This window comes from Borostomias antarcticus (genome assembly GCF_949987555.1).
Source record: "Borostomias antarcticus genome assembly, chromosome: 23".
Lineage (NCBI taxonomy): Eukaryota > Metazoa > Chordata > Actinopteri > Stomiiformes > Stomiidae > Borostomias > Borostomias antarcticus.
In genome coordinates this window covers 2,587,344-2,614,430 of record NC_140256.1, presented here as the reverse complement: position 1 = coordinate 2,614,430, position 27,087 = coordinate 2,587,344, and the positions used below count along the sequence as shown (strand labels likewise).

The window sequence follows — 27,087 nt, the reverse complement described above, 5'->3', positions numbered from 1 at the left end:
AAAGGGTACACTTAATTCACATCTACAAGGCCAGCGGGGCGGGCGGAGTATAACCGTTTTCCCTTAACATACAACGCCCCAGACTCCGCCCTCGTTGCACTGGGCGAGTTAAGGTCACAAATCAAGGTGACTCAACGGCTAGGAGGAGTGACTCTTGTTTCATGATGTGGCTCAGCTCCGCTTCCTGTGTGTGAGAGAGAATCACAAGTAAGGTTGATTCCTCTGCCTCTCCTCCAGTAGGACGGGCTCACCACGGCTATTCAACAGAAAGATGGCAGTGAACCTCAGCAAAAACGGCCCTGCCCTGACAGCCGCGTACACAGAGGTGGTGGACGAGAAATCAAATACTAACTGGTAAGAGGACAAGATTTTGTATCGTCACCAAAAAATGCATCCGCTCAATGTTAGCTTGCTGCTAACGTTAGGGTGCGTTCGTTTATAACTGGGAGGTGGTAAATTGCGACTTGTTACTAGGAATGATTAAATAAAACACTGCATGAACTCGCACTTCCTCGTCGCAAATTCGGATATGTTTCTCAGCCCCCAGTTGCTCGAATGCACTAGATATAACTAGGTAACTGTGATATAATGGTATATAGATATAACTAGGTAACTGTGATATAATGGTATATAGATATAACTAGGTAACTGTGATATAATGGTATATAGATATAACTAGGTAACTGATATAATGGTATATAGATATAACTAGGTAACTGTGATATAATGGTATATAGATATAACTAGGTAACTGTGATATAATGGTATATAGATATAACTAGATAACTGTGATATAATGGTATATAGATATAACTAGGTAACTGTGATATAATGGTATATAGATATAACTAGGTAACTGTGATATAATGGTATATAGATATAACTAGGTAACTGTGATATAATGGTATATAGATATAACTAGGTAACTGTGATATAATGGTATATAGATATAACTAGGTAACTGTGATATAATGGTATATAGATATAACTAGGTAACTGTGATATAATGGTATATAGATATAACTAGTTAACTGTGATATAATGGTATATAGATATAACTAGGTAACTGATATAATGGTATATAGATATAACTAGGTAACTGTGATATAATGGTATATAGATATAACTAGGTAACTGTGATATAATGGTATATAGCTCGAATGCACACAGGTCGGAAGTAGGTATTTTCCCACTTGCGACTTGCCACCTCCGACCACAAACGAACGCACCATAAGCTCCCATCAACACACTAACGTTAGCACATCAGCTAAGTTAGGTTAGCTTGCAATGAGGCTTGTTGGGATGGTGACCTATGATGATATCAGTTGCCATAAATTATGTAGGCAACTATGCAAAGAATACATTTCAGGTAGTTAGCAAGATCCAAGCTTGTTGTAGGCTTTAATAAAAGTTTGTTACACCCTGCTGGAAATATGACCATGGATTGGAGTGGTTATCTTGCTAGCTAAGCAATTTCCTTAGCCAAATATGTCAGCTAGCTTGTCACTTCTATAGACTAGTCTTATCTGCCTGATATAAAGGTCCATCATTTCTCACACTGATGGTTAAATCTCACAGTACTAGCTAATAGATAGCAAGGCAGCTAAATGCCTTATGTTTAGAGCACAGCGACATACAGGCGTGTCCCTAACTAGATCATTTGTGTCTTTGCCTGTTTTGTTGACCTGGATCTTTCCTTGTTAGTCAGCATTTGTTTAGGGGAGTGCAATAGTAACTGTCTAATGCATCTACTGTGAATTACTGTGAAGGAATATGACTATTAATATAAATGCCTCTTGAGGTTCACATGAAACCTGTTGATGGGAGTGTTTAAAGATGACCTGAATTAAACCTCTTAGCTGCCAAGTGCATATTATAACCTAATCACTGTTGATGCAGAGTCCCCTAAACCTCTAGAAAACTTGATTTACACAGACCAGTGTCTCTGAGACTTGCTCTGGTGCCAGCATGGTGTCTCAGATATGTTTGAATAAGAAGCTGTCAGCTAAATGACTGTAATGTAAATGTAATGTAAGAATGCCTAGACAGTCTTAATGCTGCAACACTTTCAGTTTTTCAGTGTGTGACCATGATGGTTTCAATTTTAGCTACCAGACTTCCTGTTGCATACGCTGAATGCCACTGAGCTTTAGGCTCTAGTTTTCATAAAGATCCGATTGCAAAGAGGAAGCTCTAGGCTATACGCTGTAGCATACTGCTCTGAAGTCCTACAATGAACTACTGTTCTGTGCTGATTCACTAAATCTTTCAAGAGGACACACAGCCTAGTGTAATTATGCAGTTGTACCGTTCTATGCAAAGTGCTGTTATGGATTTTGGTTAACCATCACTGTGTAGCCTACCCTATGCATGTGACCTCAATGACCTGCTGTCCTCCACAGGGCCCTGTTCACCTATGAGGGAAACTCTAATGACGTCCGGTTGGCAGAGAAGGGAGGTGAGTGTCGACCCGAGAGCTAAAGGAGACGCAAGCCTATTGACACAAAACAGCCACCCTGTCAAACTGGCACACGGTCAAAAGTGTGCCACCATAAAAATGAAAAACGGAACATGTTTACCGTTTTCAGTGCCCTCTTATAATGTGTGGAGGCTTTGTTGAGTGTGCCTCCATTTTGTTTCTTCAGATGGTGGACTGGAGGAGCTGGTGGAGGAGCTTAACAGCGGGAAAGTCATGTACGCTTTCTGTCGTGTCGAGGATCCAAACTCTGGCCTGCCCAAATATGTCCTCATCAACTGGGTAAGTTGCACGCTCTGCCTGGTTCTCAGGGTCTGCGTATTTGTCACCTCTGTGTTTGGGACATTCTGTGACACAACAATGCGACGTCTGGGTTGGTGTTGCAGACTGGAGAAGGGGTGAAAGATGCCAGGAAAGGACTGTGTGCTAATCATGTTAGCTCCATGGCTACATTTCTCAGGGTAAGTTAGCATCTATTATATGTCTCTACCCAGTCTGATTATCCTTCTTACTTGGGCTACTGTCTTCTGAGAATGTTCTTAAAGGTGATGTCGATAACATTTTTATGTAGAAGATGAATCATAAAAAAAACAAAAACATCTACAGACCTTTTTATAAAGGAATTTATCATTTTAAACATTTTCAGAGCCAGTAGTAATGTTCCAATCAAATTCCTCTAAACGCATGTCCCACCCTCATAACTTGTTTGCGTCGGAAATACGTCAAACTATGGAAGTTAGATGATCTCAAATGTCCGTTTCAGTGTGACTTTAAGAGCTCTGCTACAGGCTGCAGTTTCCCAAACCCATACTTAGTAGCTACAAAGCTATCAGCTATCATAGATATCATCCTCCAGCCAACGGAATGTCAACAAAGAGTGTGTTCCTTTGTGTTCCTTTGTGTGTGTGTGTGTGTGTGTGTGTGTGTGTGCGTGCGCCTGTCTGTGTGTGTGTGTGTGTGTGTGTGTGTGTGTGTGTGTGGGTGCTTTTTTGTGCACTCTCTGTTGCTAAACTGACTTGTGTAACCTCAGGGCGCCCATGTGACAATTAACGCCCGCGCAGACGAAGACGTGGAGCCCGAGGTCATCATGCAAAAGGTAGCGAAGGCGTCAGGGGCCAACTACAGCTTCCACAAGGAGTCCAACCGCTTCCGGGACGCTGGTCCCCAGGGGCCTGTGGTATGTAGCTACCAGATCCGGCCGCCTCACACCGCAGTACCATCAGCCGGGTTTGTGCTGAGTTCACCTCTTCTGCAGATCTGGTCCAGGTTATCAATCAATCAATCAATCAAAGCTTTATTTGTATAGTGCATTTCATACACAGAGGTTATGTTGAGCTGAGTAGAGAAGAACTGAAAGTGATGAACTGAGCACAAATCTGGAATGGAAAATGTTACATTACAAATGTTCACTCTGCTTAGAAGTGTTTGTCATATGTGCTCTCATATTGGTCTGTGATAGTTTGCTAAAGGAATTTCCAACAATTACCTCACAAAGCTGAGCATGCTAATGTGGGTTTAGTCGGGAAGTATGTTTGTGCTGTGTTGGGTGTTTAGACAGCACAGTTTGTTGGTGACAATGACACATCTGCAGGAGAATCCCGTGGCTCAGCTGGGTGTGCCAGCCAGTCTGTCCACTCTGCACATTCAACTATTGTGGGCTGGTTTGTTTGTACTGGACTAGGGCGGTTGTTCATCTGATATTATTTATTTAAGGGGTATAATACACTACATGTTTTTGAGCATGCATGGCCTGTAGAGTCATGTTTTGACCTGTGATATACATAAGAATGATGGGTCTCGATTGGGTTCTTCTGATAACTGGACGAACGGTATGATACCGTAAACTTTGAAGCAAGCCTCTAGCATTGAAGTGAAACAGTTGAGATAGAATAACGATTATTGGTAAAATACCCATTTCTTTTCGCAGGGCTCTGTGTATCAGAAGACCAATGCCATGTCAGAAATCAAACGGACCAATAAGGACAACTTCTGGGCCCAGACAGAGGTGAGCTGGCCAATAGCGGAGCTTATTCACCCCGGGAACGCCCGCCTCGGACGGCTCGATCCCGAGTAGCGCTGCTCAGTCTAATCTCCAGATTCCTCAGCGTGTTTACGAGAAGGCCGGGTTATGAAACGGTTTGTCGAACGTAGCCGGGGGTAGAAAGAGGTCTTAGCCGGTGTGTGTGTGTGTGTGTGCGTGTGTGTGTGTGTCTCAGAAAGACGAGGAGAAACGCCGGCAGGAGGAACGGCGCAAGGCGGACGAGGAGCGGCAGCTGCTGGACCGGGAGACGAAGGCGCGGGAGGTGCAGGAGGCCACGCAGAGGGACAAGAGGGACAAGGAGAGGTCCTCGCAGATCGACCAGCAGAAGTAGGTGACGCCGGGCTGGGGACCTGGCCGTCCTCTTGCTGACCCCCCCCTCCCTCCCTCCGTCCCCCTCCCCCCCTCCCCCTCCCACCCCCTCCCACCCTCCCCCGTTTAAGAGACACCGAATCTGCGTTCCGAATCGCATACTTCTACTTCTTACTACCAGTACCAACTACAGCTGCCCTTAGAAAGTACATACTTTGCACATGTGACTCGCACATGTGACGCACATTTCCACTGCTCACAGGATTGTGGGTCAGAATAGCCAGAAAAGCCAGCTGGCTTGCATACTGCAAAATACGACCGGATGTAGTAGGACATCCTGGTATTTTTGCCATCCTGCATGTGGCATACTATGTATTGGGACATACTACATCCTGTTTTGGCATACTATATAGTAGGGTAGTATGCGATTCGGAAAGCAGCCGGAGTCTGTCTCACTTTTTTTACGGGGGCGTTGGTTCAACAGGAAGTACCAGCTGCAGCAGGATGCGGAGAACAGAGACCAGGAGAAACGACAGTGGGTGAGTTGTTCTGTCCCAGCCGGCCGAGGAGACTGACCTCAGATCAGACCTGGAGACTGACCTCAGATCAGACCTGGAGACTGACCTCAGATCAGACCTGGAGACTGACCTCAGATCAGACCTGCGCCCTGAACTGTTCCAGAACCTGCTGGAAGAGGCAGAAGGCAGGTCTACGCTGCATAGAATAGAATAGAATAGAGTTTATTTGCCATGGGTTACAAGGGAACAGGTACATTGGGATTCTTGTAATCGCTTGTCCTTACAGTATCTTATCAGTGCTGATCACTTCCTCATTCCAGTTCCTCATTCCAGCCCGCGGTACTCAGCTCGACATTTAAAGGTTCCCAAACTGGCAATTTACTATACTATCCATAGTCTAGCAGTATCCTCCCTCCGAATTACCCATCTGACCATAAAGGACTATGTCTGTGTCCATGATGTAGGAAGTGCTATTAAATAACGTTCAAGTATACAGTTGTGCATAGTGTTATTGCTTTATAAATGTTCTTATCTGGTAGACAAACATACTCCTGGAGCTTGCTCGATCGCCTTGTTGAGAGGGGTCAGGGAAGAATTTTTACAGCTCACTTGCCCCCGGGTGATTACTGTTTTTTTTTTGCTTCCCTCTGGAATATGTAGAGAGTGGGTCGTATACCCACCTCCCTTGTTCTCTGTAAAGCGCATTGTGTTGCCTCTGGGTATGAAATGCGCTATACAAATACAGCTTTGATTGATTGATAGTGTTCAATTGTTCGAGCGAATTAGTGCATTTTAAAGCAGGTTAGCATAATGTGAAAATGAACAATAGTGTCCCTCACTTTATAAAGTCTCTCTTGCCATTCAAAGAGAGTAGAAGACAGCAGTAACTTGAAACATAGTAGTGTTGGTAGTGTTGAAACCTGTGTGCTGCCTTCATCATCATCATCATCAGGAGGAGCACGAGAAGGAGCACCAGGCAGCTGAGAAGAGAGGGTTCAGGCGAGGTGATTCTGTGGAGAAAGCCCACGTGAGTTCGTCTCCTAATCCTCCATCTCCTCCATTAACCTTCTACTTCCAGAGACTCATGTCTGTCATTCAAGCTGAACCCTCCACATCTTAGTCATTCTGTTCTCTGTCCAACCTCCTCTCCCTTTTCTAGTAATGTACACACACATAGGGCTGGGTATGGAGTCGAATTTCGGAATCGATTATCACGATTCGATTCGATTCAATATCGATTCGGTTAGTGTTACTAAAACCTGTTTTGTTTTTTTTGCTGTAACCTTAATTACATGACTGCCAAGTTATGCAACACATCAATACTAGGGCTGGGTATCGATACTGATTTCCAAAAAGGAATGAATGAATGAATCATTGAATAAATTAATGAACTATTCATTCCTTAATTTATTCATTCATTCATTAAATAAAAGATCGATTTTGGGATTCATGAATCGATTCTGAATCATTTGATTCTGAATCGATGAATCGATTTTTTTAAACCCTGCCCTACACACACACACAAGTTAATGTAGTTGAGAGAGGGAGCATCCAAGTTCCAGGACTCGGAGGTCTCTGTTGTGATTGGCTGAGCCGCTGTGTTCCAGGAGGCGGCCTCTGTGATTTCTCAGCGCTCCATGAACCCCAGAGAGATGTTCAAGCAGAGGGAGAGGGGCGTGGCTCCCAGTAGCGCGGACGCCGACCCCCCCGCCTTCGCGCCCGCCCCCGCGCCCGCCAGCCCCCAGCCCGGTAAGACCTCGGCGCCGTGGAACCGTCCCCACGCTGGCAGAGCCGTCCCGACCCAGTCGGACACACAGCTTCTACACTTGTGTGTTGCTGCTAAGCTTTCTCCCTCTCCTTCTCCTTCTCTCTCCCTCCTCTTCCTCTCTCCCTCTCTCTCTCCCTCTTCCTCTCTCTCTCCCCCTCTCTCCTTCTCATTCTCATTCTCTCTCCCTCTCCCTCTCCCTCTCTCTCTCCCTCACCTTCTCCTTCTCTCTCCCTCCTCTTCCTCTCTCTCTCCCTCTTCCTCTCTCTCTCCCCCTCTCTCCTTCTCATTCTCTCTCCCTCTCCCTCTCTCTCTCTCTCTCCCCCCCTCTCCCTCTCTCTCTCTCTCCCTCTCTCTCTCTCTCCCCCCCTCTCCCTCTCTCTCTCTCTCTCTCTCCCCCTCTCTCTCTCTCTCCCTCCCTCTCTCTCTCTCTCTCTCTCTCTCTCTCTCGTGTGTTATGGGTGTGTCCATGCTGGTATGTCATGGGCTAGCCTGTCCTCCGAGTTGGAACATGCAAGAGGAGATTCTTGTTTTCTCACTCTGGCCTCTCGAGCTGTCGTTTCTCGTCAAGTCTCTCGTTCTCATGGTCTCCGTCTAACGCCATCATGTCCGCCAGCCTCATGTGCCGTGTTGTCCCTGTCCATAACCTCTCTGGCCAAACTGTCTGCTCTCTCTCTCTCTCTCTCTCCTGTCCATGGTGTGTGTGTATGGTTGTGGTGGTGTGTGTGTGTGTGTCTCTCTCCCTCTCAGGGCGTTTGCACAGCCCTTTTCTCTCTAAGCTACCGTGCGAGCCCGAGCGGTCCAGCTCGCCACCGCGCCAAGCCTCCCCTCTGCCCGCAGGCTCCGCCTCTCCTGCCCGCGCCACAGGTCGGAGTTCACCCAAAAACACACAAGCCCCGCCCCCCCTCCCAAAATGCCCGCACACACACATTCTAACTCATAATGCCCACACACACACATTCTAACTCATTCTAACAGAACCTTACCAACAGGTGCACGTTACAAAAATAAAAGCACTCTCGGGTGACTAATTCGTGTAACTATTCATGTATTAAATTTCTGTCGACGTCAAACCGTCGCTGGTGTCAGACAGTCGGTACTGCGGAGTGACATCACCGGAGTGACATCACCGGAGTGACATCACCCTCATGTCCATCACTCATCTGTTAGCTGTCAAATTCATTCACTGTTTTTGTCTCCCGATAACGATTCGAGTCCGTGTGTGTGCATTTGAATACGAGTGTGTGGACTTTTGTGTGTGTTATTGTGCATGTGTGTTATTGTGCATGTGTGTTATTGTGTTTGTGTTTGTGTTTGCGGTGATAAGAGCCCAGTGTAGATGAGCCCAGAGTAGATGAACCCAGTGTAGAGGAGCCGCCCAGGAGTGAGTATGATGATCAGGAGGCCACGCCCCAGGAAGAGTGGCAAGGTGGGACTCACACACACACACACACACACACACACCTCAGTTGGAACACACCCTGCCTGATAGAAAGCAGGACGATGGAGTTGTACCCATGCTGAAACCATCTGATGCCTACTATAGAAACAGTGCTGTTATTTATTTTTATTTATCTTGCCATGGCCATTTCTCTGCCCACATTTCTTCCAGCTGTGTTCAGGGGAGGTTCACTGTGGACCTGCTGCTGGCCGCCCCCTGCTGGCTGAGAGAGGTAGTGCTGGAACATGAGGCTGAATATACTCTTTCCCTTTCAGAAGCAGCACCAGCAGCTGACACCCATGTCGAGGAGCCGGTCCGAAACAACATCTATGAAGAGCCCGCTCAGGTGAATACCTACCATTGCATAAGCCCTCGCCGCATTATATCTCATAGAAATGATGGATCAGACTTGCACTTGGCTTTAGCACTAGATTATGCTCTTGGTCACTTGCTTAGAAAAGAGATGCACTTGTGAGTTCTGGCGAGTAGTAGTACACTGACTGCCTGTGTTAAATGCAGTTATTGTAAGTCGCTTTGGATAAAAGTGTCTGCTAAATTACCGTAATGTCTCTAAAACTCCCTCCGATGGTTTTGCTCCCAGGTGGAGGAGAAGAGTGTTCCGGAAGTGGCAGCTGAGGAGATAGGGGAGCGAGGAACGTGTGCCAGGGCGCTGTATGACTACCAGGCTGGTAAGCACCGGGCCCCCAGGCCCTTGGCTCCACCCATGTAGAACACACAGTAGAACACTCAGACCAGGAGCCATCACGTCATCTGTGGAAAGATAACGGGTAAAACTGAAACACGGTTAAATTAACCGCCGCTGATTGTGACAGCGATGGCGGTACGAGAGGGCGTATCCGTGGCCGATCTGACACGCTTGCTCTTGTCGCCCCCACAGCCGACGACACGGAGATCTCCTTCGACCCCGACGACGTCATCACCGCAATTGAGATGATTGATGAGGGCTGGTGGCGGGGCTACGGCCCCGGCGGCCATTTCGGGATGTTCCCGGCCAATTACGTGGAGCTTATGTAAGTGGGAGCCAGGCCCGCTCGCTAGGATCAGCATGTTTGCGCTCCGTCGTCGTCCACCAGAGAGCTCTGACGCAGACAGACTGCCAACCAATCACAGTGAGCCGCCCGGAGACACCACTCCCCCAACTGTGGACCAATTAGAAAGAGTCATCATGGGGCCTCAAGTCTATCCCTGTCCAAGAAAGCAAATCCATTATGTTGATGTTGTGAACGGTGTAGGGATTCGTTGGAAACCCTTACGCCGGCTAACCCTAAATTGAATCTTTTACCTTTTGAAATGTGATGCAGTAAATTATCAGCCTTTGTTGATGTTTCAATTTAAGATTCCATTGTGGGCATTGATGATAGCACTTGTAGATCACATTCCTTAAAGAGTTTTGATTTCAGGTTTACTATTGTTATTTGTAACAATTGTCCTTTCCGTTTCAGGATCATTGCTTTGCATAGCAAATGATATCAGCTGTGATCACTTTGCCTTGTTTTTGCCTTCTGGCTAGACAGATTATTTTATGTATTTCTTCTTGTGAAAAATATGTTTGCCTGACCTAAACTTCTGTGTGAATTTCAAAACATGGTGTGGTATTGCATTTGCGTTTGATATTTGAAAACAGATTATGTATTTGCTGTTCTCTGGGTGGCTGACCTCAAGGGGAAATATACGTTCAAAATGATACCAATGAGCTTCTCATTGTGAAATCCATAATATTGTAGTTTAATTTGTATATGTAACGGTTTAATTGTTTGTCCCTATTCCCTCCTTCCTATTCTCAACATTTTTATCATTTAAATGACTTAACATTTCCAGGGACCAGCTTTACAGTGGAAAACAAGTCTTCATATTTCCTATTATTGGTTGCTTAGTTCAGTTGTAATCCGTGGCCTGGACCCAGGAGGCCGTCTGTCTCAGCTCTTACCCCAGTCAGAGTACCTGTATGGGGGGGCAGGTGGGTTTAGACGCTCGTATGATGGCAGAGTGCCAAAAGGAGGGTTATTGAATCGAGATTATGTCCTCTGGAATGTGCTGTCGCTTGTTTTAATCTGTCTGACATCGTGTGGAAGCTCCCAAGCCATTATGCAAGGTCACCGCTTGTAACTTAAGACAAATTGTCAGTCAAACGTGCGTTCGACGTTGTCACTTTAATGAAAGTAAAGGAATAAATAAAAAGGGTCGTAATAATTTCAAGGAGCATGTATCCATTGTCCTTTTATTTTTCTTCAGAGAGTATTCTGTAATGCAAAGACATTCTTCATAATAAATTAACTAAAGTGAATTGACTGTGTGACTTAGTGGATTTCTTGTTAATTGGTCAGAAAACACATACAAATGAAGACAACTCGTTACTCAACAACTGATTGTGTATAGGTCTAAGTGTGGACTGGAGAATGTGAAATACCTGAGCAGGGACAGACAGTTCAACGTCCATAACTCAGAGAGATGTACACAAGGTGGCATTTTACTCTGATTGTTTGGAGTGAAAGTGTAGGGGACTTTCAGGAGCATTAACTGTAACTATCTCGTACACAAACTTCATCAAAAATATATGCTCTACGAGCAGTTTCCTGGAATAAGAGCAGACAGGCAACGGCTGGGGATTTTCATTTTGTAAGGTTTCAGTTTCATAACAAAAGGTATTTCACTTTTCCCCCATCGTTTATAAGTTCTTAGTTCTCTTAACATGGTACCTTAGGCTACTACCTTATAATGCAGTGCACATGTAAAAGGGGTTTTTAACAGACGTTAATGAGATGAAATTATAGTTTGATTTGATTCTAGTAAGCAGAATTAGCTACAGGCTACTCAGAATATTATTTAATAGTATTAGCGACCTATACGTCCCCATTTCCTGTTGTTCATATGTGATCTCTAGGTGACGTTGAGAGATGTTCAGTGCCACCACTAGAAAGGCTATTAGATGATCTGTTCCCAGGACAGTGACTCAAACCCAAAGACAGTTTTCATTGAAACTCTGAATTTCTGTTTAACTCTTTCGCGTCTGAAGTCCACTGACCTCATGACGGTCCCTCGTCAGTGGAAGTGTGAAATGAATAGCTGGGGAACTTTCTTACGATCAGCTCTCGATTCTCTGTTTAACTGCATATTACTGTTTGAGAGATATGAAAATCTGCATCACACGAACTAGACACCTGTACAGTGACTGAAAAAAAAATGGTATGAACTGAATTTATATAAATTCAAACCATTTTTATACACGCACCGATATTTGAGGAATATAATTTTTTATATTTTTAATTTTTAATATTTTAAAATGGAGTGAAGCAGTTAATATTTCTGATGGAATACTGCAAAGTGGAAATATTTCCACTCAACACTTCACAGCAAGAAAATAAGTATCAGTTGAGATGTCAGGCAACAGTTAAGAAATTCATCTTGATCACAAGTGGACCAGCGGAGTCCACAACAAATTTCCCCACGGGGACAAATTAAATGAAGTAGGCCTACAATTTGAGTCAAAACAGACACATCAAATATCTAATCAATCTGATATCACAATTTCACAGGCCTACTGTAGATTCAAAGTCGTTTTAAAAGTGGAGGTAGCCTAAATCAGTTTGGCATTCTAGCCTAAATGAGTTACGAGCGGACTCAAAGTACACTAGCATACTCTAGTTTACCCTTCTTTATTGAAACTGTCAATTTCAAACAAGTGTTTCATCTCATTTCACTAAAAAAATCCCTCTTCAATCTGGCCAGCCAACTGATAACTTTTTCACGTTGACATTTAAAGGTTAAAGATAAATGTCATACTCTATATTCAACAGGTGGAAGAGACGGGCCTCCATGTTCCACTGAGACAGAGAACAAAATGAATGCTGCAACACTGTTCCCCCCCACCGGGCTCAATGTTATAGATATTTTCAGGACATTATGAAAATGTTAAAATGTTAAGGAGTTGATGTTATTGAATACTTGATCAGACAATGGTAAATACTGACACCAATCATACAGGCTATGCGTGATGTAGAGCTGCTCTGTCAAAAACTCAATTTCCCAGACACACTTGCTATGATGGAGAGATGTGAACCAATGGGGTGGGCGTGGCACTCACGTTAGCGTCGTCCAATGTGAAAGTAGACTGAGGTGGAAGGAGTCTTGAATAACTTGCGGTAGAAAACTAGTGAACTAACTTCTGGCGACAAGGAGTTTTGCTATGGGTAAGTAGCTTACATTCCTTATATTCTATAGAACTTGACATTATTTGAGTTGGAGAGCAAGCACGATTTTAGAAACCTGATGATTTGCAGTTATTTTGCTCACATATGTTGCATCATATGGCATCACCTGTCCTGTCCACCATGGCATCATCACCTAAACAGGCTGTAGGTGGTTTCAAGAAGGTATCTTACTGACATGATTGAAATCATGGACACAATACTGCTTTTGTACGGTTTGACTAGCCTACACACTCGTTACATTTTGAACAAAACATTACTTTTGAATTAGAGGAGCCAATTTCAGTCTCTTATTTCAAGCCATAACGTTTTCAGTCATGAAACTGGTACACAACAATAATGAAATAATTCTACAATAGTGGACTATAATAACAAGCACAGTCAACGGGACATCTGCACATATCAAAACATCAAAACATCATACATCACTAGCCTATGTGTATTTGATGGCTCGACAAGCAGCTTAATTTAATCCTCATTCATATTAATCGAGTGCCTATAACTAACATTCAGTACATATCATTTTGTAATGTGTTTGTCTCACTCACACTGCTACAATCACATCCCCTTTTTGCAAAAGTCCCTCCGTGTACATTTAGCACAGCGCTTGAACATATTATTTGCACCCTTGAAATTGAGAAGTTCTAGGATGCAGTATTGTAGCCACAGCACAGGAAATAGCAGGTCTTGAAAGAGAAGCATATTGGGTTCATAGACAAGTGATATCAGCGCTGAAGAGCAAACTATACAGTAACTATCCGGGGTTTGAGGAAGAGGTTAGACTGTGGCTTTTCACAGTTCAAGCGCAAAAAAAAATCTATGTATTCTCTTATACATTTGAATTCATGTGTCTTTAGGTGTAGGCTATATAACACTACTGCAAACCATCCATGTCCTTGCTCATGTGTGTGTTGATTAAAGATAGACTAATCTAGAATATTATATAACAGTAGACTAGGCTATAAAAGCCCTGCTTTTTTTTCCATCTCCATATTGTTGTACCTCGACTAGAGGTTCTTGTTCATATCAGGTAGGGTACTACCACACAGCTGCGGTTAGGCTCACAAGCAGGATGTGGTGTTGTATGGCTGTGGTTTGATATCAGGCTTGTATTATGCCTTGACGCTTGAACAATTACTGGAGTTAGTGATTACGCAGTGGTAGATTGTAAGTGCACGTCTTAACTGTACCAGAAGCCATACACGCACATCATCTCATTGACTGTGCTGCTAGCCTGGCATATTGCTTAACTGGGGGAGTGGGTATGACATATAAATGTTGCTTGCTATAAAGGAATTATCTTTAGGGAAACTCCAGTGTGTAGAGTTGCAGGTATGTACGGTTTCTCACTTTGTGACTTTCTTTTTCCTTTGTCCCCCGTCAGTGATGGAACCTGAGGAGACACCGAGCGAGAGACCTCAGCTGAGGACAGTCAGAGAAGAAGGTGGGGGTGTGGAGGGGCCACAGAACCAGGTAAGACCGGGCCCCGGTTCATACCACTCATCTAGACTCCTGGAATGACTCTTCGTGTCTGTAGAAATGAACACTCAGTACATTTACCTCATTCATGTCTTGTGAATTGTACTTTCATTTCCCCTTTACGAGTTCTCATTTTTCTTCAAATGTCAAATTAGCATCGTTTGGCTAAATATACGGCTGATATAGAAAGGTTGTCTGAATTTCTAGTTTCAGAATGAGAGAAGTGAACATGAACAGAATAGGGGTCAAACCACCCCTTATCAGAGGCATAGTTCATATTCTCATTCATATTCCCATTTCATCCGTTTCAAACGAGATGATATTTCTCTTTGCCGCTCTGGAAGTGTCTGTTTTGTCTTCCTGGGAGCTAATATTAAAGATTCAGCAATATCACTAATCTGTCTACCTCAGCTAATTTACAAAATGAGTAAAATGAGTTATATGATTATTTTGTGAGAGTTAGTGGGTGGTGTCATCTGGAGTGTGAACACACACACAGTACACACACACACACACACACACGCACGCTATCCACAGAAACAGAAACTGCAGCTCTTCTCAGAAGCAGTTCTGGTAATTGAAGATGAGAAAAGAAAAGTTGGTGTCGACATGCATCAAATTTCCAAGACACTGCTCTGAGTTGAAAGCCTGGTGGTTTTTGTGGTGACAACTGGCCTGTCGATAGCATCAACCCTGCATGCCACCAACAATCATTGTGAGAGTCATATCAACACGTTGACATCAACATCTCCTACATCATTTTCCAAAATTTGAATGTGGTGCAGTGGAAATTTAGACGGTGCTTACTGACAGTCCTTTGCAGCGATATTCACACTCTCTATAATGTGACCTAGTATGGTATGCAGGGGCATGTCACGGAGACTTGTCACTGACACTTATTTCCTGAATGACACCAATGCCACATAGAGCTAACTTCTATCTTTGAAATCAAATGAAATTGAATCGGTTGAATTGAATTGAATCATCGAGAATGATTCTTAATTTATTATGTTTGTGAAGGTAATCATATTTGGTTTGATTCCGATTGTGATTCTTTAATGTGAGTGATCCTCGGCCTGCATCAGTGGAGGCGTTTGACTGATCTCACATTGGTAGAGATCATATGACATGCATGCATTTTTGATAGGTGATTGTCTTGTTGAATAAAATAGTTTTTTTTTCTTCCTAATCATCTAGGATACAGAACATCTGTATCCATCTGACACATCAGTTGTATGATGCATATTTTTTTTATTGCTGTAACTTTGTTTCTGCTGCCTTCTTGGCCAGATGGCTCTTGAAAAAGACATTTTAATCTCAATGATGCCTATCTGGTTCAATAAAGGATTTTTGATTTGATAGCACCTCTCACAGAATTCCTTTAAGATATCTGCGACCAGTGGTCATGGAGAATGCTTATGGCAGTCAAGCAGGTGGCCAGTCAGGGCAGGAAGGCGGAGAACATCAGAGAGCTAGAACTCCAGCCCTGAATGAGACAAGAGAAAAGAGATCATAGCTGGGAACAGGAGCTATGGACCAGATGAAGAGATGACTCAGTCAGGGCTATCCTGATTAGAGACCTGCACCTTCACTATTACTCACCCAAAGAGCCCGCTTCTCGGAACCTGCAACCACAGAGAGGAACTCGATTCAGTTTGAAACCATGTTTCGTTGTTAACTAGTGAGATGTACACGCCACAGAAACAAAATCGTGGCTGTATTTGGTGATTCAGTCTGGAATATTGACACCGTTTTATTCCGTTCCTCTTTCTGTTCCCGTTCCTGTTCTTATTTGACGTCTTCTCAGTCTCAATACCCACAATGAAATCTTACAGTGGGAAGATAAGTTCGGCAGCAAAGGCCACTAAAATAAATACAATATCAAACCTGTCAACGATAGCTTAATGTTGCAGACCCATTTGAAAATGTGAATATTGCAGTCCTTTTAAGGACACGTATGCTGAACTAAACACACACAGCTGCGCGAGAAGTTAAATATTGGCTTATTAGTTCATGTATTTTCGCCGTTCTTTCAATAGTTGTTTTAGTTGTTCATTGTTTTGTGAGGACAGAGTTGTAGTAGCCACTTCTGGTCCTAAGTTCAGTGAATAGGGCTTTTATCTGTTAAGAGTTGCTTTTTCCCTGCTCACATCCACTGTTTCATTTCTCATTTTTACACAACACATTTTGAGTGTTTGTTTATTTCAGTTCTCTTTGCTTACAGTAGGCTACATGTCAATTTATACAGTATGAAGTAAGTTCTACTTTTGTGTGGAGAGCATTCGGAAGTCACTATGCTAGATGACTGTGAGACGGATTACTTTTAGTCATCCTCCTTATACTTAATAATAATAATAATAATAATAACAATACATTTTATTTGTAACACACTTTTCATTAAAAAAAAAATCTCAATCTATCAATCTCTACTTGCATTCCCTTGGAATAATTTTAAGTTTATCTTTTCATTGTAAACCTTCACTGACATTCCATGACCCACTTTTGTATAATAGGTCTTGTGGGTTAATTGGTTAAATGGTCGAATGCGTACAGTAACCATACAGTATGTATTATTTGAGATGTCCTTGACACCTGAGTAGTTGTCAGGTAGTCGTCAGGTCTAGACTAAAAACCCCATGACTGGTTTCCCTTCTGACAGGATGTGTGGTGGTTTCTTATTGAAAGTGGTGGTGAAAGCCAACTGTGTTTTTTACGTTTCACTTCAAATATTATTAACCAAAGAGAGGACAATGGACTTTTATCATCTTTGGTTCCTCCCTATTCACTGTACATTCGTTGTTTTCTTTTATGTGATAATTATGTGATATATATACAGATAGGACATGACAGATTGGTTTAAGTTGCCTGGAATAATGCATACAGTAGATTTGAGTTTGTTTTTCCATCTCTGGTGATGTGCGTATGTCTACTCTAGAGCCCTCCTGTCATGGAGATCCCCGACTCGACCAGTGAATGTGAGGAAGGGGCCGGGTCTAGCCCAGTGAAGACAGAGGACAGGTCTTTTGTAGCCGGGCTCCACTGTTTTATGAAGGGCAGAGGTACGCCCATCGAGAGGATCCCACACCTGGGTTTTAAGCAGAGTGAGTCCACGATGGAAGGATATAGTCATCATCGCTCTCTTTATACATATCATATACACTATCATACTATCATTCATACATATACACTATCATGCTATCATCCATACATATACACTATCATGCTATCATCCATACATATACACTATCATGCTATCATTCATACATATACACTATCATGCTATCATCCATACATATACACCATCATGCTTTTCAATGTAGTTTGGACATTTATTTTTATACTATAAGACATGATTTGAAGATATAACTTATGAATGATACATTTATTTTGTGTCCCAATTGAGTTCACATGGTTTCTATTTTCAGTTAACCTTTGGAGAATCTACAAGGCGGTTGAGAATCTGGGGGGATATGATTCTGTGAGTACATCTATAGAGCAGAATCAATCAAACAAAGCTTTATTTGTATAGCGCATTTCATACCCAGAGGCAACACAATGCGCTTTACAGAGAACAAGGGAGGTGGGCATACGACCCACCTCTACATATTCCAGAGGGAAGCAAAAAAAACAGTAATCACCCGGGGGCCAGATAAGTGAGCTGTAAAAATTCTTCCCTGACCCCTCTCAACAAGGCGATCGAGCAAGCTCCAGGAGTATGTTTGTCTACCGGCTAAGAACATTTATAAAGCAATACATTACATTAAATTACATTTCAGAGTAAGAGAGGCTAAAAAAGCATCATAGGAGAATAGTTCTTTACATTCATGCTTCATGTGTTTTTACTATTGACCAGACAGTCACACATTCACCCGTGGCAACTTCTGCATGTTGCAAAAGACACACTCTAGTGTTCCATCTGTGGAAAATGAGCTGCAGTCGACAGGATATAGTCAGTCATGACCCTTCTCACCACATAACAGGCAGACAGGTAGCTCTGTTAACACGACGCTGGTCGTGAGACCGCGGTGGTTAGACTTAGACTCTTTGTCTCAATGATTTTCCACTCTGAGGCCTGTGTGAAAGTTCAGCGCTCAGCGGTGTGGAAATGGAAGTAAAGTCAGCGTTCGCCAGAGCTCGGTATTTCTGTAGGAAGGACTAGTTTCTCTTTCTGCTGTAATAAATTCATCTTATTAGTCTCTCTTCATGGATATCTGCATTGAACTTAGGGCTGCACAATTAATCGTGAATTAATCGAAATCGCGATTATGACCTCCGCGATTAACTAATCGCAAAATGCCGCAATTAATGTGATTAATAATTTTGCTTTGAATTGAGTGTGCTAGGACTACACGGACGAATCACAGGCGCTTATGCTGTCTGACCAATCACATGCGTTTCCGCTGAGTGCGCTGTGCGCAGCAATTCCACCGAGAAGACAGATAGCAGTAGGTCAAGACAGGTGTCACAAGAGTACCTGCAGCCGTGAGTAGTGAAAAAATGAGCGAAAACGAGGTCAGTGTGTTAGTAGCAAGAAAGGGATCAACGTCCGTGATTTGGGAGCATTTTGGTTATTATATATTAATATTATATATCAAATATGAATCGCAATTATTAATCGCAATTACCATTTTGAAGCAAATAATCACCTTTTTTTTTTTTTGTTGTCATAATCGTGCAGCCCTAATTGAACTGTAATTGTTTACTCCCCAAAGCGGATTGTGTACTCATTAAGACGTGTCCTTACAGGTGACCGCTCGGCGGCTTTGGAAGACTGTGTATGATGAGCTAGGGGGCAGTCCGGGGAGTACCAGCGCTGCTACCTGCACCCGCCGGCACTACGAAAGGTGAGGATGCTGTTCCTGCAGATAAAAACCGCTCCCAGGGGGCACCCCGGTAGCTCAACGGGCTGGGGCGCTTACCATGTAAAGGCTAGTCCTTTCTGCAGCGGCGTGGGTTCGAATCCGGCCCACGCCCTTTGCTGCATGTCTTCCTCCTCTCTCCTCCTGTCTTCTCCCCCTCTCCCTCCCACCTTTCCTGTCTTTCTTACACTGTCCTACCGTAATAAAGCAGAAATGCCTTAAAAAATATCTTTAAAAAAAAAACGCTCCCGGGCCAGCGTCTACCACCCCTGCCTGATATGACCCTGTGTTTGTGTTGACAGGCTCCTCCTGCCCTTCGAGAGGCAGCTGAGAGGAGAGGAGGACCGGCCTCTTCCCGCCAGCAAACCTCGTAAACATTACAAGAGGGGCGTGGAAAGCAAGGACTGCAAGTCTGAGGGGAAGAGGAAGAGAGGCCAGCTGGATACGGAGACAGACTTTGTGGTACACGATTATTATTATTTATTATTATTATTATTATTATTATTATACCTGCTCTGCTCTCAATAAGTGTAGCGCTATTGCGTGATAATGTAATATTTGTATTATGTTTTTATTATTGTATTATCTATCTATTATCTATTATTGTACTAATGTGTTGGATGTGACTTGGTTGTGGATGTAATGGTTGTGGAGCCTAGATGAATGCACTACATTGTTGTTTTTAACCTCTGTTTTATAGCACTTTGAGATTTCTCGGAATGTAAAGTGCACTATAAATAAAATATATTATTATTATTATTATTATTGTTATTATTATTATTATTATTATTATTATTATACATTCCTCTCTTCTCTTTCCTGGGCATGTGAAAAATATATTGTTTGTTTCCGGTCCAGGAGAGTCCAGAGGCCGACCAGTGTGAGACCGTAGCACGTGTGCATTCATCCCCGTGGTCTCTCCCATCGGATGAGCCCCACCCGGACTGCCCTCAGCCACACGAAGGTGGTGACGACCGCTCGCACGGCGCTTACACACGCCCCCACCTAATCCCGGACGCCACCCCAGCGCCCTGGAGCTGCCCCGTGCCGTCTAGGGTCGGCGAGGTCATCTCTCCCCTGGAGAAGAAGAAGCGCGTGGCCCAGGCCAGCCTGGGTCAGTCCCGGAGCCCTGGACAGGGCGACCGCGAGGACAGACCCTCCGTCATCCACCGCTCCCAGTCTCCCGGGCCGCCGACGCCCGCCGCCATCACCTCCCCGGAGGGGTCTCCTCTACCTCGCTCCTCCTCCTCCTCCCGTAGCCCCTCCCCCTACTCCGTCTCCTCCGAGGACTGCGCAGCGCACAGTGACCACGGGCCCTCAGACGCCGGACGAGAGCCTCTCAACTATTCCACTGGCCGACTCAGCCCCGTGTCGGGCTCGAGCGCGGCGCCCAAACTCCAGAGCCGCAGCTCGAACGGCGGAGACCTGGCTGGTCACCCTGGTCTCCTCAGAGCTGTCCCCCTGGTCACCCCCCTGCCTGCGGACGCGGTCGCCATCAAAAGCCAGAGTAAACACTCTGTGTGGAGCCCGGTCGGAAGTGGAACCAACAGATTTACAGCTCACTACCTGCCGCCTCCGACGTCGTGCACTTACACGGTTAAATCCGTCTGGGTTCCGTCGACCAGCACCACCGGTTTCACCAAGGTCCACCCCAAACTAGTAGAACCGCTGAGGCCCGTCCCTTTCCAGCCGGGCTACAGACCTCTTCAGAACCCGAATAGGGCGATGCATCACGACGACGCTCCGAGCTACGCTAAGAAACTGCATATGGCCCCTCGGCCGTACCACTCGGAGAAGAAAGAGAGGTCCAGGAGCGCGCTGCCGAAACCACTACCCACCCAACAACCTCTGTTCCACTCCGGCGCCGGCATCCCTGTGTCCTACCTCGTACCCGCAGCCTACGACCGGGCAGGGAGGGACGCCAGACATCCACCGGGCCTGCATCCTCTCCTGGTCCCCGCTAACCTCAGGCTGGGCCCCCAGGCACAGAGCGGACCGGTGTATCGTCACGTCATGATGGGACCCGGCCACGCTGCCCCTTATGAACCGGCGCTGTACTCCTACCCCTACTCCATTCCTCTCTGGAATCCACAGACGGGCTACAGTCTCACTGGTGTCAGTAACCCTTATCCTCACACCAGGCTGTGATATATAACCCTGGCTAACGCACTGTATTAGACTCAAACAGAGTTGAATGTATTTACGTTCAAACTGGAATCTCGGCGTATCTGCGGTCTATATACTATTTTTGTACTGTAAAACAAATGAGGCTTTACTGTGATTAGTAAGAAATTAAATTCCTTCTGTGCTGTCTGACAGACTTGTAAACAACCTGTATTGATTATATGACATTCTGTTTACAATTTTTGTGTGATTCAATTGTGTGACATGAATACATAAAAACAAACCTTTTTGCACTTGAATATACTTGAATACTTGAATACAATATTGTCTGAATATAATGTGACATCCTGCTTTATATCGTATGCTCTGTGTCCACCAAAGTATTTAAAGCTTTTGAGCTTCATTCTCAGGTGAGGTAGCCAACATTTTCTTAAAGATTTTTTTTTCTTCTTAAAATCAGATATTCTTTTCTTTTCTGGGTTATGCTATTAAATAAACATTGGTCTTTACAATAAACGTACACGTATTACAATAAATGCGCATGTATTACAATAAATGCGCATGTATTACAATAAATGCGCATGTATTGCGCATTTTGATACCCAAGAAGACTCCATGCTGTTTTCATTGTGGGCGCGCGAATTTGGCCCCGGAAGGAAACGCGATAGCTCTACCGTGATTCCCGTTTACACGTGTAGTGTGTACAGTTAGACTTTATTTACAAACGGTCTACAAACAAGTAACTTAACATAGTAATTGAGATTCGAGTAAGTGCTATCATGTCGGACGCCTTGTCCGATGCTGCCAGCGACCTCAGCGGAGGAGAGGACGGCCAGGAAGATGTGATGACTCCAGCAGAGCTCATTACTAAGCTGGAGGAGGTAAATGGATGCTCTTTGAGAAGAATCATTCAGATTTACTGAGGATTCACGCGGCTTTTCGTGGTCTTTTCTATGATCAAATAGACAAAAGTGAAAGCAAACTATATCTGGAGTGTTGTAGAGTGTATAGCTAGGCTATATGTATAGTGTATAGCCTAATGTTATGCTTCAGATATTGGTCTCTCTCTCTCTCACATACACACTCTCTCACTCCCTCTCTCTCTCTCACACACACACACTCTCACTCCCTCTCTCTCACACTCTCACTCCCCCTCTCTCTCTCTCTCTCTCTCACACATACACACACACACTCTCACTCCCTCTCTCTCCCTCACACACACTCTCACTCCCTCTCTCTCTCTCTCTCTCTCTCTCTCTCTCTCTCTCACACACACTCTCTCACTCCCTCTCTCTCTCTCTCTCTCTCACTCCCTCTCTCTCTCTCTCTCTCTCTCACACTCTCTCACTCCCTCTCTCCGTCCCCCAGGCCTGGCTGAATGAGAAGTTCTCTCCCGAGCTGCTTGAGAACAAGTCAGAGATGGTAGAGTGCGTGTTGGAGCAGATCACTCATATGGTAAGAAAAACAGGTGCTGTGTTTGACGGCACTGCAACTATCTAGTGTTCTTGTGAGCATTGAGCCAAGGACAATAATATTATATGAATATATCGAATAATAATCATATTATTGTCTCTTGTCAGGAGGCCAACCTGCAGAGGGTAAGGAAGGGCGATTTGAAGGCCAGTGTTCACCGTATGGAGATCGACAGGATCCGATTTGTCCTCAGTAGTTACCTACGCTCCCGTCTACAGAAGGTAGGCTTCGTGTCAAAACCAAGAATGATTGTGTCTTAGTGTAAATAGTTACTTATTTTATTAACGTTTATTTGAATAGGGACAGATACAGTGTACATTGTTAGGTTGCGCAGCACTCTTCCAAAGAACTGCATCATAGCATGTATAGCTATTCAATCAATCAATCAATAAATAAATCAATCAATTAAAGCTTTATTTGTATAGCGCATTTCATACCCAGAGGCAACACAATGCGCTTTACAGAGAACAAGGGAGGTGGGCATACGACCCACCCCTACATATTCCAGAGGGAAGCAAAAAAACAGTAATCACCCGGGGGCCAGATAAGTGAGCTGTAAAAATTCTTCCCTGACCTCTCTCAACAAGGCGATCAAGCAAGCTCCTGGAGTATGTTTGTCTACCGGCTAAGAACATTTATAAAGCAATACATTACATTAAATTACATTTCAGAGTTAGAGAGGCTAAAAAAGCAGTACAGCTATTGCTAATTTCCAGTGCCCGTCTCTAGAATATTCCACGTGCTGGAAACCCAGTGTCTCCAGTATTACAGTTTTGGGTTTTGTTTTTCTGACCTGTTTAGATTGAGAAGTTCTTCCCCCACGTCCTGGAGAAGGAGAAGTCTCGAGCGGAGGGGGATCCGTCCTTTCTCTCTCCTGAGGAGTTCGCTTTCGCCAAAGAGTGAGTATTTGCTCCTGGTCACGTGGAGGTGAAGCTACTGTACTGTACTGAAGAAGGGCTTGTAGCCCGAAACGTCACCTCGGTGTCAATAAAAAATCCTGGCATATTTCTAGTGTTCAGACTCTACTTTTGTTTGTTTTTCTGTCTAGCTCCCAGTTTTAAACATTTTGGATGAGCGTGTCTTTGTCCATTTTCTGAAGTTACTGTACGGGTCAGCGTTCTACATCCGCTCTACATCCGTTCTACATCCGCTCTCCAACGCTCCCATTCCAATGAGTGTCCTGCTCTTCTGACCCTCCCTCCAGATACCTGGCCAACACAGAGACCTACCTGAAGGCCGTAGCGTTGAGACACATGCCCCCGAACCTGCAGGCCGTCGACATGATGAAAGCAGGTAGGAGCTGACGCCATGTTTACATGATGAAAGCAGGTAGGAGCTGACACCATGTTTACATGATGAAAGCAGGTAGGAGCTGACGCCATGTTTACATGATGAAAGCAGGTAGGAGCTGACGCCATGTTTACATGATGAAAGCAGGTAGGAGCTGACGCCATGTTTACATGAACTGTGCCAATGTTTAGCAGTTTGTCGAAGCACTAGGGCTGGGTATCGATTCGAATTTCAAGAATCGATTCGATTCTGATTCACAAGGTTCAGAATCGATTATCTCAATATCAATATCGATTCGGTTAGTGTTACTATAACCTCTTTTTATTTTAGCTGTAACCTTAATTACATGATTGCCAAGTTATGCAACACATCAATACTAGGGCTGGGTATCGATACTGATTTCCAAAAATGAATGAATGAATCATTGAATAAATTAATGAACTATTCATTCCTTAATTTATTCATTCATTCATTAAATAAAAGATCGATTTTGGGATTCATGAATTGATTCTGAATCTCGATTTTTTAAACCCAGCCCTACAAAGCACACTGTCTATCCAGACAACCCAATGTGTGCGTGTGTGTGTGAGGGGAAGGGGGGGGTTGTGTGGGTGGGTGTGAGTGATTAGATTGCTATTCTTGCACTTTGCCTTCAGCACTAGATCATGCTCTTAGTCACTTGTTTTAGAAAGGAGATGCACTTGTGAGTTCTGGCAAGTAGTAGTACATCGGCTTTTCCTACGTTAAATGATGCAATTATTGTTAGTCGCTTTGGATAAAAGCGTCTGCTAAATGACTGTAATGTAATGTGTGAGTGTTGTATTAGTAATGGAGGAATGCACGCACGTCAAAGCAAAAGAGCACAACAGGTGTGCTCGACAAAAAAGAAAGAAGGAATGCGCACCCACTGAATAATAGCTCCCACGTTGAGTTTCTGAAAGAGGGCGTACGTGTTCTCTTCCCAGTGCCAGAGCCCTGCATGGACTCCTTTGTTTTCCTGAGAGTGAAGGAGAGACAGGACAACATCATGGTGGAGCCCGAGTCAGACGACCAGAGGTATCAAACCAACAGGAGTCTACATCTGTCCCCAAGCTGTCTCTGTCTGTCCCCAACCTGTCTCTGTCTGTCCCCAATCTGCCTCTTGTCTGTCCCCAACCTGTCTCTGTCTGTCCCCAATCTGCCTCTTGTCTGTCCCCAACTTGCCTGTCTGTCCCCAACCTGCCTCTGTCTGTCCCCAACCTGTCTCTCTCTGTCCCCAATCTGCCTCTGTCTGTCCCCAACCTGCCTCTGTCTGTCCCCAACCTGCCTCTCTCTGTCCCCAATCTGTCTCTCTCTGTTCCCAACCTGCCTCTGTCTGTCCCCAATCTGCCTCTGTCTGTCCCCAACCTGCCTCTCTCTGTCCCCAACCTGCCTCTCTCTGTCCCCAACCTGCCTCTGTCTGTCCCCAACCTGTCTCTCTCTGTCCCCAACCTGTCTCTGTCTGTCCCCAACCTGTCTCTGTCTGTCCCCAAGCTGTCTCTGTCTGTCCCCAACCTGCCTCTGTCTGTCCCCAAGCTGTCTCTGTCTGTCCCCAATCTGTCTCTCTCTGTCCCCAACCTGTCTCTCTCTGTCCCCAACCTGTCTCTCTCTGTCCCCAACCTGCCTCTGTCTGTCCCCAATCTGTCCTGTCTGTCCCCAACTTGTCTCTCTGTCCCCAACCTGCCTCTTGTCTGTCCCCAACTTGCCTGTCTGTCCCCAACCTGTCTCTGTCTGTCCCCAATCTGTCTCTCTCTGTCCCCAAACCTGCCTCTGTCTGTCCCCAACCTGTCTCTCTTTGTCCCCAACCTGCCTCTGTCTGTCCCCAACCTGTCTCTGTCTGTCCCCAACCTGTCTCTGTCTGTCCCCAACCTGTCTCTGTCTGTCCCCAAGCTGTCTCTGTCTGTCCCCAACCTGTCTCTGTCTTGCCAGTATTTTTCCTGTATTATTAAGCTCCACTAGGTGGTGCTGTTTATCTTTGCATACAGATCATAACAAATCTATCTGATAATTTCACCCCTGTCCATGAACAGTGGACAGTGAGTGATTATGGACACTGAGTAGTCTCTCTTCCTCAACATCTCGTCCTCTCTTTTCTTCCAGAGAGTACGTTGTGGATCTTGAGGAGGGATCTCAGCATCTGATGCGCTATCGGACCATAGCGCCGCTCGTTTCCAGCGGAGCGGTACAGCTGATTTAACCATCCAGGTCCTCAGAAACATCTCTGTCTTCTACTCCTACCTCTGCACATTTTCAGCCTCTTACCGACCCATACTGTACTACACTCTCTACCCATTCAGGGTCTCTGGGTGCCTCCGGTCTATTATCTTACATAAACCACTGCTCTGTTCTCACATCATGTTTTATTTTTAGCCTTTTTTTTTTTTGCTCCGGACAGTTTCATGGCAACCGGCCTTAATCAAATCAAATCAAACTTTATTTGTATAGCGCATTTCATACACAGAGGCAACACAATGCGCTTTAATGGAAGTTATTCCCGTTTGTCACCACAATACTGTGGCGGTAATGAGATGTGTTTCCATTTGAACGCACCAGTGACTATTGGCTTAAAGTCATAATAATCTGCAGTTAGTGAAAAAGCTCCACACAGCCACAGCTGTGTTTGCTAAAAAAAAACAAAGAAAAAGGGAAAATATTCTGATACAATTCTTTGTTGTCTTTCATTTTTGTTGCACTACCACAGTTGGTAGGCCAGCTATGCAAACAGCAGGTTACAACGTTAACATGACTTTGTCTATCATCACCATAATGACATCTCTTCTGAATCTGTGCTTTGGGAATTGTTTCAGGTGCCTCATATCCTCGGCTCAGACGCAGCTGTTTGTCCATTTTTGAATGGATGACTGGAGGACCGCGTAGCTCTACTCATCAATGACCTCCACAGAGGTGAGAGGAGTGGACATGTCCTGATCATCACCCCCAGGAGACAGGCATGTGCGCCAGGCATGTGAGCCCGCGTCTGCAACCCAGGGATGGACCTTTCAAACTCCACCGGTTACCTCTGTTTACTTGAGAAGGCACAGCGCTCACAGATGGAAACGACTTTGTGT

The 27,087-nt window shown here is 44.7% G+C and overlaps 3 protein-coding genes across 4 annotated transcripts; all 3 read left to right on the top strand.

Moving 5' to 3' along the window:
• Nucleotides 1-201: 201 nt before the first annotated feature.
• On the top strand, nucleotides 202-9,723 carry dbnlb (drebrin-like b). Of its 2 annotated transcripts, XM_084457101.1 has the most exons (15): nucleotides 202-354; nucleotides 2,403-2,458; nucleotides 2,646-2,758; nucleotides 2,863-2,937; nucleotides 3,507-3,653; nucleotides 4,404-4,481; nucleotides 4,693-4,844; nucleotides 5,311-5,365; nucleotides 6,297-6,371; nucleotides 6,952-7,093; nucleotides 7,860-7,976; nucleotides 8,437-8,538; nucleotides 8,826-8,896; nucleotides 9,152-9,239; nucleotides 9,449-9,723. In XM_084457101.1, the coding sequence occupies exons 1-15, from the start codon at nucleotides 272-274 to the stop codon at nucleotides 9,583-9,585; spliced, it is 1,491 nt and encodes a 496-aa protein (XP_084313227.1). In that variant the 5' UTR covers nucleotides 202-271; the 3' UTR covers nucleotides 9,586-9,723. The 2 variants fall into 2 exon arrangements, with proteins under 2 accessions (XP_084313227.1, XP_084313228.1); XM_084457102.1 differs by lacking the exon at nucleotides 7,860-7,976.
• A 7,479-nt stretch (nucleotides 9,724-17,202) lies between these two features.
• Nucleotides 17,203-21,262, top strand: arid5a (AT-rich interactive domain 5A; the record flags this gene model as incomplete). Its single annotated transcript, XM_084457398.1, has 5 exons — nucleotides 17,203-17,356; nucleotides 17,681-17,733; nucleotides 19,002-19,099; nucleotides 19,417-19,576; nucleotides 19,973-21,262. The coding sequence occupies 5 exons, from the start codon at nucleotides 17,203-17,205 to the stop codon at nucleotides 21,260-21,262; spliced, it is 1,755 nt and encodes a 584-aa protein (XP_084313524.1).
• Nucleotides 21,263-22,013: 751 nt separating this feature from the next.
• gins4 (GINS complex subunit 4 (Sld5 homolog)) lies at nucleotides 22,014-26,916 on the top strand. Its single transcript, XM_084457363.1, has 8 exons — nucleotides 22,014-22,119; nucleotides 22,607-22,693; nucleotides 22,819-22,932; nucleotides 23,513-23,610; nucleotides 23,916-24,004; nucleotides 24,967-25,057; nucleotides 26,120-26,224; nucleotides 26,827-26,916. Exons 1-7 carry the CDS (start codon nucleotides 22,018-22,020, stop codon nucleotides 26,214-26,216), a joined length of 678 nt encoding a protein of 225 aa, XP_084313489.1. The 5' UTR covers nucleotides 22,014-22,017; the 3' UTR covers nucleotides 26,217-26,224; nucleotides 26,827-26,916.
• Nucleotides 26,917-27,087: the final 171 nt, after the last annotated feature.

Excerpts from the sequence above, each read along its gene's own strand:
- dbnlb (XM_084457101.1), top strand. The coding sequence starts at position 272 with ATGGCAGTGAACCTCAGCAAAAACGGCCCTGCCCTGACAGCCGCGTAC. Across the intron at positions 2,459-2,645 it reads CCGGTTGGCAGAGAAGGGAG|ATGGTGGACTGGAGGAGCTG; the intron begins GTGAGTGTCGAC and ends TTGTTTCTTCAG. Across the intron at positions 8,897-9,151 it reads TCTATGAAGAGCCCGCTCAG|GTGGAGGAGAAGAGTGTTCC; the intron begins GTGAATACCTAC and ends TTTTGCTCCCAG.
- gins4 (XM_084457363.1), top strand. The coding sequence starts at position 22,018 with ATGTCGGACGCCTTGTCCGATGCTGCCAGCGACCTCAGCGGAGGAGAG. Across the intron at positions 22,694-22,818 it reads TGGAGCAGATCACTCATATG|GAGGCCAACCTGCAGAGGGT; the intron begins GTAAGAAAAACA and ends GTCTCTTGTCAG. Across the intron at positions 22,933-23,512 it reads TACGCTCCCGTCTACAGAAG|ATTGAGAAGTTCTTCCCCCA; the intron begins GTAGGCTTCGTG and ends TGACCTGTTTAG.